This window comes from Abrus precatorius, unplaced genomic scaffold (assembly GCF_003935025.1).
Source record: "Abrus precatorius isolate BTA unplaced genomic scaffold, Abrus_2018 Scaffold10, whole genome shotgun sequence".
Taxonomy (NCBI): Eukaryota; Viridiplantae; Streptophyta; class Magnoliopsida; order Fabales; family Fabaceae; genus Abrus; species Abrus precatorius.
The window spans coordinates 471098-484568 of record NW_020874292.1 but is presented as its reverse complement, the minus strand read 5'-3'; the positions used below and the strand labels follow the sequence as shown (position 1 = coordinate 484568).

The following is a 13471-nucleotide window of genomic DNA, read 5'->3' as shown; positions in this document are numbered from 1 at the left end:
TCTCGCTTGTTAAGTTAATCTAATTCAGAGGAAGAGAAAAAGTATTGAATCTTGACAGGAATAGGGATATAGTCATGTAATGAACTAAGGATTGCTACATTTCATTGATTGAACACATTAATTTCATCACTTGCCTTTACATTAAAATTGGAATCACATAAAACCCCTTTTTTAATTGCTTTCGCAGTAAATGTTTACAACATGTTTAATGTATGTTACCAACCAAAGTCATTGGAGACAACCTAGGCTTGCATCCTAGACTACATAAAAATTCTGCATATTTTGATGAGATTGGCGACAAATCTTTTTACAAACAAAAAATTATATCATCACTCCGTTTGTGCATTATTGAATTTTATGAAAGTTTAATTGTTGAGCTGTTATCACAAATGATGACAGTGTTACCTTCTCGAATATGATTAAAGTTTCTCAAAACTCCTCATCCACAAAGCTTGACAAGTATAAGCAACAATAACAACAAACTCTACTTTAATAGTTAAAGAGTAATGATTGGTTGCATTTTGGACATCTATGATAATGCTTTCAAACTCAATAAGAAAACATAATCAAGTGTACTTTTAAAATCTTCTTCATTTCCTACATAATTAGACTTTTAAGTATTTTTCCTCTCCCTTCTTGTAGAAAATTTCATATTTAACAATTTTCTTTAAGTACCTTAATATTCTTTTAATAGTTTGTAAATGCAACTCAATTGGTTTGACACATACTTGCTAATTGAGCTCACACTAAACGTAATATTTGGCTTTATAATTAATAAGATGGATTAAACTTCTAACAATTTACTTAAAATAAGTGTCATTCACAACGACACCATCAAATATTGCAGACTTCTTCAAGATATTGATGGAATATTTTCTTTGACATATAAAAATTCCTTTCAATTTTTGCAAAACTTCAGTGCCAAGGAAGAATTCCATCTTTCCTAGGTCTATCATATCAAAATCATGCAAGTTGATCAAAGATTATTGAATTTAAAGTGGCTATTACATAGCCTTTATAAATATTGAAAAACTTCCCTTGGGCTTTGCTTTTGTCTCTACCAATTCCCTATAAGTCTTGAAAAATTACAAAGTTTCTGATTTTTCAAAGTGAAAATAGACCCAAACTTTATAACTACAATCCGCAATGAAGCATAAGATATACATTTTTCACTATTTGAGATATGCTTATTAGATCTGCAAATATTTGCGTGTATGAGTTTCAAGACCTTGTTACCACGCCACTCACTCTTATGGGAAATTTGATTATCGTGTTGCTTACTAGTAAAACAATCCTCACAAGGGGCATTTAAGAATTCTAATTAGAGTATTCTACGCACAATTTTCTTTGTTTGTAGTGTCTTCAAACCTTTATAGCTTAAATGACCATATCTTTGATGCCAAAGGTAAGTGAGATCCAAAGAAACATGTAGACATTCTTCAACAGAGCCACTGATGTTGAATCTTTCATTTAGAAGGATAAACATACAGTTAATATTTATTTTTGTGTGAACAATCAAGCCTTTGCCTAGATGATAAATATTTCATGTCTTATTTTTCATCAGAATGGTAGGGCCCTTTTCTTACTACTGCCCAATGCTCAACAAATTATTTTGAAGCTCAGGTACATAATATATATCTCAAATAAGAAAAGTAGTGCCATTAAACACCAATCTAACACTACCTTTCTGTTTAGAGGGCAAATGTACCCATCGAGAAGTAATAAAGGGTTTTAAATTAAGTTTCTGAAATATCGTTCCACAAGGATTATTTTTCAGTTACTAAAAATTTCCTAATTCAATTGTTTGAGCTTCAAATATACGAGATTAATCAAAACAAGAATTTATAAGATCAACTATAAAACTAAGAACAAGGAATACAATGCACGTCTTGGTTAAACTTATCGGAGAGAAAACCTAGGGCATATAGGTTTTCTCATTCAATTCTTTATGTTATTTTTTTGTTTAACTCTAAATCCAATTTTCTTGTGATTACCAATCATTCATATAAATACTATTAATGCCCAATAGTCATGCAATATTAATATTCTTTTCTCTAAATTAACATCTCCAATGGTCATGCAAGACATCAATTTAAGAAAGCTTAAAGAACTTATGAACTTGTTAATTTAATAATGATTAGAAGAGAAAGATTGGTTTGGTCCACCTAATCCTTTGTCTCATTTTATCCTATAGATCTATTAATTAACCGAGATACGATCGCCTGACGATATCATTAATTAGAATTAAGAGAGAAGCATGAAACGGAAAACAAATTTGGATTCAAATATCAAAATCCCATAAATTCATGAACGATAGTTTTCATAGCCCTAGCTATAGACTTAATTACTCATGCTAAAAAAAAGAACTAAAACAATCATAAACAAAACCATCTTCAAAAGAAATAGCAAACTAGAATGTGAGATAAGTTTCCGATCTTCAAGTACGATCGCTCGAAGCTCCAAGTCCCACCAAGAATGTGCCAAAGATCTCGTGCAAGAGAGATAAGGTGAAAGAGCAGAAGTCAAGATGTAAAAACGGTCCCAAAACAGTGCCTCTGATCTTCCTATTAATAAGGTTTAAAAACCCTAAAGACTTTTCATAGTTGGGCTTCTCGTAGATGAGCACAGTCGTGCATGGTTTCGAAGCACCTTGTGCTTGTTGAAAGGGTCTAGGCATGCTGAATACTGCGAAACTCTAATCTTACATCAATTTAGGCCCAAAATGCACCCAAAGTCCACTTGTGGCATCTTTATACAAAATTGCATAATTAATATATAAATTAATATAAATTCTAAATAAAATAAAGGTCAAATATGAATATATGTGCTATTAAATAGGGCCTAATTATAGACTTATCACTTTTCTAGCTATAAATATTCTAGAGTAATTTCCACACTTAACTTAGTGCTTATGTCTTACTGTAACACCTTTCTTTTTCTTAATTATATAATTGCTATTGATTTATGGTGAAAATGTATTTTAATTGGAAAAATGTTTGAATGAGGTGTTTGCTCAAGCGAGAATGAGTCTCGCCTAGGCAAGATAGGATAAAGTTGTCTCAACTGTCCTTTCGTCCAGGAGAGATGGACTCGTATAGGCAAGGACTCATAGGAAAAAAATAACCAACTTTCTAGACCCCTTCTCGCTCAAGCGAGAATGACTCTCACTTAGGCAAGAATATAAAAAAAAAAGCTTAGAAGACAATTGTATGATGTTTTCACCCAAGCAAGATTGTTCCTGGCTCAAGCGATAATTAGCTCACTCAGAAAGAACATGTGAGTTTGAGAGGTATTTAAAGGTTTTTCAGCATAAAAACTTGCATTACAATTTTCTCTAAACTCTCACATTTTTTTCTTAGAGAAATATCCTTCAAACCCCAATCGTTCCTCAAACTCAAACTTGAATGTTCAATTCGATTTCCTCCAAGTAAGTTTCTCAGAGTTTGATTCTCCATTCTCTATTTTCTTCTCTTCATTTTTTATTTTCTCAAGGATATCCTGTTTTGTGATGTTTAGGAAGAACTCTATTCTTTGAAAGATAAGCTTTACAAAACTCCTTTCTAAATCTTCTTTTGAGGTAAAGAGAGCTCTATTTTGTCATTATAACAAAGATATATTTTAGACTTACAAGAGTGCTATTATGTATTTCTTGCATGTGAATATGTAATTGAATGATATTTGAGTTTTGTGAATATTAATGATGCATATTGGTTGATTTAGATGTTTGTACTATATTTCTATGAAACATGTGATAGGGACTTAGTATAGAATTGTTATGAGAGAACATAATACTTTAGTTGAATAATACTTGATTGTGATGAAAGGTTAATGATGTACGTTGACTGATTTTGGGTGTTAGTACTATATTCTTGTACTATGTGTAATTTGGACTTAGTTGAGAGTGCTTTACTGAGTATGATCTTTTAAGCTAAGTGATGAGATTGATAGAAAAAGGAACATAGGATGAGTACAAAGTGATAAAAGGGACTAATGTAAATAGTTACAGAGATACACTAGAGATTTAGAGTCCAGAGATGATATGAAATTTGGGGAGAAACATAAGGTAGTAAGTGACATTCGTATATATGTATACACTCTTTCTAAGAGCGAATGCATCATGTGGCTTCACGTTCATTTCCAGACTAGACTCCTGACTATACCTTTACTTAAGGGCTTGTTATTGTATGCGTTGTATTCATGTATATGAATTAAATGATGACTATTTACCTATCTATATAAGACTTCAAGAAGTGTTAGAGGCATCAAATATTTGTAATCACAGTACACAAGAAAGTGTATATTTGAGAGGAAAAGTGTAGTGATTGGTGATTATGTAAGATTATGTGAAATCGATTGTTGTAGTTATGGTAACAATATTTCCTTTTATTTCAAAATTATAATTATGTTATGATGGTTAATGAAATTGTGTTATACTTAGTGATAAGATAGATGTTCATCCTTATTAAACATTTCAAGGAACAAGGATAACAGAGCCTTAGAGACAAAGTAGATTAGTAGATCATCTTATTAGCTATAAACTAAATTATGTATTTAAGGAATATCAATGATTTTACTATTTTAATTTTAATATATCATAATATTAGCTTATTTTTTATAAAATAAAAAAATCACAATTAATTATAACCCATAATAATTTTTATATAAAATTCTAACATCTTATCCACAGTTGTCCATCCTCTTAGATGATCATCATTGTTATTCTCTTGTTAAAGTGTCTTTATTTATTGAACCATATATTTTTTATGTAAAATTATACATTATACAATAATTGAACATCCAAATATAAAATATTGGAATAAAAATAATAAATTAAATAAATAATATCCACACACCAATATATATATATCGACATTTAATTTCATTCATTTTGAAATATGATTATTTCTAATGAAAAAATATTTTTCTGAAAGTGTTAAAAAAATTTTACTGTGGTTTTTTTTAAAATAATTTTAGTTCTCTTGAATTGTTGGTAAGGAATTTTAATAGAGATAATATATTCAAAAGAACATATATTTGCAATTGAATTCTTCATAAACTGAAAATAAAAATGTAAGATATATTTGTTATAATTTTGAAACTTTATGAAAATGATATTTGTTAAAATGATTTTGTAAGTAAGTTTTTTATAGTAAAACAAAAGTAGTCGCGTATTCATTGTTAGATTAATTTTTTACTTAGTTAAAATTGGTTGTCAATCTAAATCATATAATTAAATTAAAAGTAGATTGATAATATTTAAATAAAATATATAAATTTAAATAATAAATATATTTGTAAATCAAAATATTAAAAAATAAATAGTTAAATACATACAAACTCGAGTTGGTCAAGTTTTCTAAAAACTTTGTTAAAAAGGAAAAAAAAAAAAAAAAAAAACTTAGATACACACAAGGAGTGATATTTGAAAGTTTTCTTTTGTCTTGTGTGCCTTAGTTGATATGCCAAACCCAAAATAAACTTCTTGTCTTTTATAAATAATTTTTCTTATTTTTATTTTTATGAAAGTTTATAATTAATTTATATATAATTATTTTTTATTTGGTAATAATTATTTTATAAAGTTATAATACAGTAATGTATAAAAATTAAATTAGTCATGTGTGTTTTTAAAGTAAGAGTGTTACGGGAATACAAAAATTATAATTTATTTCACTCCATTTATTATCTAAATAATGAAATAAAATATTTCTGTCCTTCCATCGTAATGCATCGACACAATAGAAAGAAACTTTTACTACATAAGGTTCTCTTTCATTACATTTCATTATATTTCTAGTCCTTCTAAAGATACCGGTTAAGAAATTAAAAATGATATATTTTTATAAAAATAAAATAAAATCCAACTGCATTAAAAATTATGAAAGGTATATTATATTTCTTGACAAAATATTATCCATCGTTAATTCCTTAACCAAAAGGATAGTGCCTAGCATTTATCTTTTAATATTATAACGACACTGTATGATTTTATGCGTTAAATTTTATAACTTTTATAAAAATTTAATTTATAAATTTTTATCCTGTATAGTTAAATATTTGTTAAATAAGATTACAAGAAAAATATATATCGGTTACAAATTATGATTTTAGCTTTCCCATTGTATCGGGTACTCCTGAATGTTTAAGATTTGAGTGCCACTTAACCAGTTAGGTTCCAAAATATATTTTGATTTGAAGCAATCTGGATTCTCTTAATTGATGGGTTGATGGCTTAGGGTCTTGCTAAAACGTAAATTAACTAGTTAAGCATATTAGAAACATTGCAAGGCAGCATGAAGCTGATGACTATTATTGCAGATGGGTAGATACAATCCCTTATTTAAACATTACGCATTCGTCTCCAGGCATGAAGCCGTTAAAACAAAGTAAGCCACATTTGGTTAGGCTTACCAGTCCAGGGCCAAAGTATGATCTTTTTAAGACTTGAATCAGCGTCTTTCACATACAGTTGTTTGTATTTTGCACTGGACGTATAGAACCATCTGGGTAAATTGCCCATTGCTGCTCCTTCTTGTTGCTATCACAGTCAACCAGCCACATGTTACTTCCGTGAGCTTCCATGCAGAGATCCAAATACCCAGCAATTGAAGTTACAAAAGGGCTTGTGTCAGTGCCTGTGCGCCAGCCCTGTCGCATTCGATATTCGTTTGTTTGCACGGTAAGTGTCTTTCCCATGCCACTGGATTCAACACTCAAGGCCAATTGGATGAAACTGCTAGGGATTTATTTTAAAAATTTGATATATTCATTAAGTCTTATAGTAATGATTGATACAAATTATAATCTATCTCTATTTTGAAAAATTTTATTATTCCTAATTTTACAAAATTCATTTATTTAGAAAATTAAATTTAGGCGTTAGACAAAATATAAGAAAAATGACTTTAATGTAAAATTATTCGACTCCAACCTTTTAACACTTCTCCACTAGCCTCTCAGCCTGTGAAGCAGATGCAACATCTGCTACATCTACTTACGTACCACCATACGAACATCACAGTACACATGCACACAACAACAGAGACAAAAATAAAATAAAATAATATATATAGAGCAAAATATTACTCAAAGCAACAGTCTCATGCATTCTCAGCCCATCTAATTCACAACATGAAAACGATTCCAACTAGTTTTACAGCCTAAGTAATCCATAAGGAACTGAGCCGGTCCGGGAGTGACCCATTCCGGTATCTGGATCCAGACAGTGCAGCTCAGCATGCTTTATCGTTGCACGTCTACCCACCTAAACATGTAATTCGGCTCTATAATGATGTAAGACATATATCCCAGTATGATGCAGCACATATAAAATCATATTCTCAACAACTCAACTAAACAATTCATACTATTTTAGCCAAATCTCAGCTTTTAAATCAATTAACAACAGTTACAGCATAAAAAATAGCTTTTATCCAAGAAATCTGATAAAATCTTCTCAAAACTTCTTGTAATATCATATCAAATCGTTATAAATATCGTTTAATAGTTAAAGTAAGCTCTTCTTACCTTAGAACAACGATTCACACTAGATCTACCAAATATTACTTATTTTAAAGCAAGATCCATCGAAATTTTAGCTCTATAACAAAATTTTTCCTAATATATCATCAACTATTTATAAGAAAGAAAATAAGAAGAAAAATAAACGGTAAATCTAACTTCAAACTTATAGAAACTTACTTCAAATCCTTCAGAATTGACGTAGAATTTCATATCTGGCAAGAAATCTAAGTTTATGAAGGTTTAGTATGAAAGAAAATAGTGATATATGACTTTGAGTCTCTCTAGAACGTTGGAAAAGTGTGAAAAAGTGAAAATTTCGTGCAAGGATCTCTATTTATAAGCAAAATTAAAAAAAAAAATTGACACTATTCATGCCAGAGTTATTGTTCATATTGGAATTACTATAAACACTGCCTTACAGTTCATGGCAAAATTACTATTCATTTTTTTAACTCCATCTAAATCTATTCCAATACTAAATAATCCTTCAATTAATATTTAACAAGTACAAAATATTATAGATTACTTAATAATAAATTACAGGTCTGACAAATTCCACATCCTATATAAAGAGGTCTTATCCTCCTATAAAAGACATCTTTTTCTCACACCATCTTTATCATCCTCTTCTTCTGAATTCTGACTTAATCAACCATTGAGAGTTATTGGAGAGTGAGAAATCATTGACAAAGATGAAGAGTGTTCCTTCAAAGTCTGAACAAATGATTGAGCACCCCTAAAGAACAAGAATTTTTGTCGTCTTCCTTCCCTTTTGAGTTTCTTAAGTTTAAGCTCTCATTTGAGTTTTTATAGATTTGTTTATAATGCATTTTGTTGTTTATTTTATTATGAGTAACTAAATCCATAGCTAAGACTATGGTAAATTTTATTGCATACTCTATGGTTTCCTCTTTATATTTTATCCTATTAAATTATATTTTACATGTTAAAAGTTGATCACTTTTAGTATCTCATAATTTGTTGCATTTTAGACGGTCGTACCATATGTAATTAATGAAACTATATGATAAAATAAGACAAAGGGTTAGGCAGATCAAACTTAATTCTTTTTTTTTAATCATTATTGAATTAACAAACTCATATGTTCTTTATGTTTTCTTCACATTTTTTCTTCCATAATTATCGAGGATAATTGCCTAAGAAAAAGAATATTAACATTGTAAGATCATTGAGTGTTAATAGAATAAGTATGTGTGGTTGACAAACATAGGATACCAATATTGGAATTAAAATAATTAAAATATAGAGAGGTGCAATAGATGAAATCATATGCTCTGGAATTATCTCATCCAATTTCTGTAAAAAGTTGCATTATTGTCTTTTTAATTGTTTTTTAAATTTGAATTCTTCTCATTTTAATTTATCATATATCATTTAGTTTAAACAATTAAATTAATTTGTTCTTAGTACATGAAAATAATTTCTATATGACAATAACTTGAGAACTTAAAATACTTCATTACTTTTTTACGAGTACACTTGTCCATAAATAAATATCTTATTAAAACTTCTTCAATTATCATTTTCAACTATTTTTAATCCGTTGTCAGCTTATTAGATTATTATTTAAGTTAAAGTAATGCAACACTTTAAGAAAAGTTGAATGGTTTTGTACGGGTGAATCCATATCTGTGGCCGAAATTCAAGAAATAAAAACCTTGTTTTCAAAATTTCCATTGTTCTAATTATGATTTTAGCTTTCCGATTGTACCGGGTACTCTTGATTGCTCAAGATTTTAGTGCCGATCTAGCCAGTTAGGTTGCGAAATAAATTTTGATTTGAAGCAGTCGGAATTCTCTTAATTGATCACTTGATGGCCTAGGGTCTTGCTAAAACGTAAATTTACTTGTTAAGCATATTAGAAACATTGCTCGGCAGCATGAAGCTGTTGACTATTATTGCACATGGGTAGATAAAATCCCTTATTTAAACATTACACCAGCAGATAGCATTTGCCTCCTCAGACATGAAGCCATTAAAACAAAGTAACCCACTTTTGGTTAGGGTTACCAGTCCATGTCCAAAGGATTATCTGTTTAAGACTTGGATCAGAGCGTCTCACATCCATCACCATGTCGTCGTATAAACTATAGATGGTACCATCATTTCTAAACACCCATCGTTGGCTAACCCATGCATTGCTACAAGCCATCATGACAATGGTAGCTCCTTCTTTGTGTTCTTCAGAAGTTAAACAGTTGTTTGTGTTTTGCACTGGACGTATAGAACCATCTGGGTAAAGTGCCCATTGCTGCTCCTTCTTGTTGCTATCACAGTCAGTCAGCCACATGTTACTTCCGTGAGCTTTCATGCAGAGATCCAAATACCCAGCAATTGAAGTTACAAAAGGGCTTGTGTCAGTGCCTGTGCGCCAGCCCTGTCGCATTCGATATTCGTTTGTTTGCACAGTACGTGTCTTTCCCATGCCACTGGATTCAACACTCAAGGCCAAGCCAGAGCTTGGATTGATAATAGTTCCATTGTCCCATATCTCCCAAGTAGTGGCCCCTGCTGCTGCGGAGGTACAATCAAATATCATGACATAATTCTCTGGAACAGCATTACCGTATGTAGTTAAACACTTCCCCTTGGACCTTATCGTCTTGTCTTGTTTCAAGGTCCACAGCTGTTTCTCTTGGTCTTTGCATTTCCACATTATGATAGGATTGTCGTCGTTATAGGCATTGTCAGACACATCCACGCACATCCCATCTCGACCAGCAATGTGTACAGTTGGTTCAGAAGGATTGCACGTCTCTGATCTTTCCACGACTGATCTTATTACTAGAGGTGATTGGTTTGCATTTGGATTGCAGACAAAAAGCATCAGTGCTAGAATGGGAACAATACTGGACAAAGAATTTACAATAACAGGTTCTCCGCGATGATTTGTTAAGGTGACATTATTTTGAAAAGTACCTTGCAGTGATTGTTGAACAGCTCTTGATAGACTACGCCAATTGTTCTCCAAACTTAACATCGGAGAATCAGGTAGAAACGGGGTACCAGTTCGGATGTTGACACGAACCCGGTATGATATGTACTCAAATCGAGCTGCTTCTGCAACCATGATAGTTTTTAGTGTGGGTGAGATGAGTAAGATAGTTGAAATGTGTTAGTAGGAATAGTTAAAAATAGTAGTTGAAGAAGTTTTAGTAAGAGACTCAAGAGATGGAGAATTGATGTCTTGATTACTTCTTCTTCGTTGCATTTACAATGAGGTAGCATGCCTATTTATAGGCATCATCCACCATTTGGTTCAATATACTAGAGCTATCTAGAAACTTGAAGATTTACAATATTCTAGAACTTTCTCTAGAAGCATCTACATAGTAGAAGATACAATTAGTTTTTCTTAGATTGTTCTTAGTATTTTTTCTAGACTATTCTAGAAATTTGTATCAATTTCTAATACTCCTCCTTGATGCAAATTTCTGTAACTCCAAGCTTCGTGCGTAGCTGTTCAAATTTTGGTCTTGGTAGTGCTTTAGTAAAAATGTCTGCAACTTGATCTTCAGTTGTGCAATACTCGAGCTTGATTTCTTTAGTTCCTTCTGCTTCCCTGATAAAGTGATATTTGATTGCTATGTGTTTTGTTCTACTATGATGCACTGGATTCTTTGTCATTGCTATAGCTGATTTGTTGTCGCAGTAGATTGTAGTAGGCTCATTTTGTTTTTCTCCCATTTCTTCAAGTATTCTTCGTAACCATATTGCTTGACTTGTAGTCTCAGCAGCTGCTACATATTCTGCTTCTGCTGTTGATTGCGCAATTGTTGCTTGCTTCTTTGAAGCCCATGAGATTGTTCCTGATCCTAGTGAAAAGGCATAACCAGATGTGCTTTTCATGTCGTCGATCGATCCTGCCCAGTCACTGTCGGTGTAGCCAAGTAGCTTTGAGTTGCTCATAGTTTGGTACCATATACCATACTCTTTTGTACCTTGTAGATATCTTAGGATTCTTTTTGCTGTTCCAAAATGAATTTGGCTTGGACTTTGCATGAATCTTGAAAGAAGACTTACAGCATACGTTATGTCTGGTCGTGTGGCTGTGAGATATAGTAAGCTTCCAATCAAACTTCTGTAACGTGATGCATCAGCTTCCGGTGCACCATCATTTTTCTTCAATTTCTCATTTGTCACCAATGGAGTGTTAACTGTCTTACATCCATTCATCTTAAATTTCTTGAGTAGTGCTTCAACATATTTCTTCTGTGAGATAAATATCCCTTCTTTCTTTTGTTTTACCTCTATTCCGAGGAAGTAGTTCATTAAGCCAAGGTCGGTCATTTCGAAGGTCTTCATCATATCTTCTTTGAACTTAGTTATCATCTCCACATTGTTTCCTGTGCAGATAAGATCATCTACATACAAGGAGACAATGAGTATATCATACTGACCTTGGATCTTGGTGTATAAAGTTGCTTCACTTTTGCTCCTCCTGAATCCTTGGTCTGCAAAGTATTGATCAATTTTGCTGTACCATGCTCGTGGAGCTTGCTTCAATCCATATAGAGCTTTTTTCAGTCTTAGTACTTTGCCTTCATTACCTTTGCTGACGAAGCCTTGCGGTTGCTCCACATAAATCTCTTCTTGAAGAATGCCATTGAGAAAGGCAGATTTTACATCGAGTTGATAAATGTTCCATCCTTTTTGTGCAGCAAGAGCAATCAGAGTTCTTATAGTATCCAGGCGAGCAACTGGAGCAAATGTCTCGTTGTAATCAACTCCAAGTTGTTGTGAGTATCCTTTAGCTACCAGTCTTGCCTTGTACTTTTGTATGGTGCCATCGGGATTAAGCTTGGTCTTATAGACCCATTTTACCCCAATGATATCTTTATCTGTGGGGCAATCTACTAGCTCCCATGTGTTATTTTTCTCAATCATTTTTATCTCTTCTTCCATTGCCTTGACCCATACTTCTTGTTTTGACGCTGCTTCAAAGCTCTCAGGTTCAGTTATGGCCAGGTTACAGGTCTCGTATATATCTACCAAAGATCTAACTCGTCTTGGAGTAGACTCTGGTGAGGAATGTTGTTGTTGTGGAGGTGAAAAATTCTCACCTGAGACTTCTTCAATTTCTTGAGGTTGTTGAATTGGTATGGAAACATTTTTCTGAACCTTTTCATCTTTCCAATTCCAAGCAGCATTTTCATCAACTTCAACATCTCGACTAATGGTGAGCTTCTTGGTTTGCAAGTTGTAGACTCGATATCCTTTTGACTGTGTGCTATATCCCAAGAAGATACCTCGTACGATTTTGTCTTCTAGTTTGTGTCTCTTCTCTTCTGGAATGTGTATGTAGCAAATTGATCCGAAAATCCTTAGATGTTTTGCTGATGGTTTTTGCCCACTCCAAGCTTCAATTGGAGTTTTATCTTGGACAGCCTTAGTTGGACATCTGTTAAGTATGTAGACAGCAGTATAAATTGCTTCAGCCCAGAAAGTATTTGGCAGTTCTTTCTCCTTCAGCATGGATCTAGCCATCTCCATTACCGTGCGATTTTTCCTCTCAGTTACTCCATTTTGTTGTGGAGTATATGCGACAGTAAGTTGTCGTTGAATGCCTTCATCCTCACAGAATTTATCAAACTCTTGAGATGTATACTCTTTGCCACGATCACTTCTTAATACTTTTATCTGTTTACCACTTTGCTTCTCGACAAGGGCCTTAAACTTCTTGAAAATTCCAAAGACTTCTGACTTTGCTTTGATGAAGTAGACCCAAGTCATTCTAGAAAAATCATCGATAAAAAGGATAAAATACCTGTTATCATGTAGTGATGGTGTCCGCATTGGTCCGCAAATATCTGTATGAATAAGCTCCAATAAGTCTTTTGCTCTCCAAGCTTTTCCAGTAGAAAATGGCAATCGATGTTGCTTGCCAAGGAGACATCCTTCACAAGCTTCATTATTTTCTTCAAG

The 13471-nt window shown here is 32.3% G+C and overlaps 1 protein-coding gene across 1 annotated transcript; it reads right to left on the bottom strand.

Moving 5' to 3' along the window:
* Positions 1 to 9521: 9521 nt before the first annotated feature.
* LOC113852518 (abrin-a-like) lies at positions 9522 to 10616 on the bottom strand. Its single transcript, XM_027482818.1, has one exon. The coding sequence runs from the start codon at positions 10614 to 10616 to the stop codon at positions 9522 to 9524; it is 1095 nt and encodes a 364-aa protein (XP_027338619.1).
* Between the last annotated feature and the right edge of the window lie 2855 nt (positions 10617 to 13471).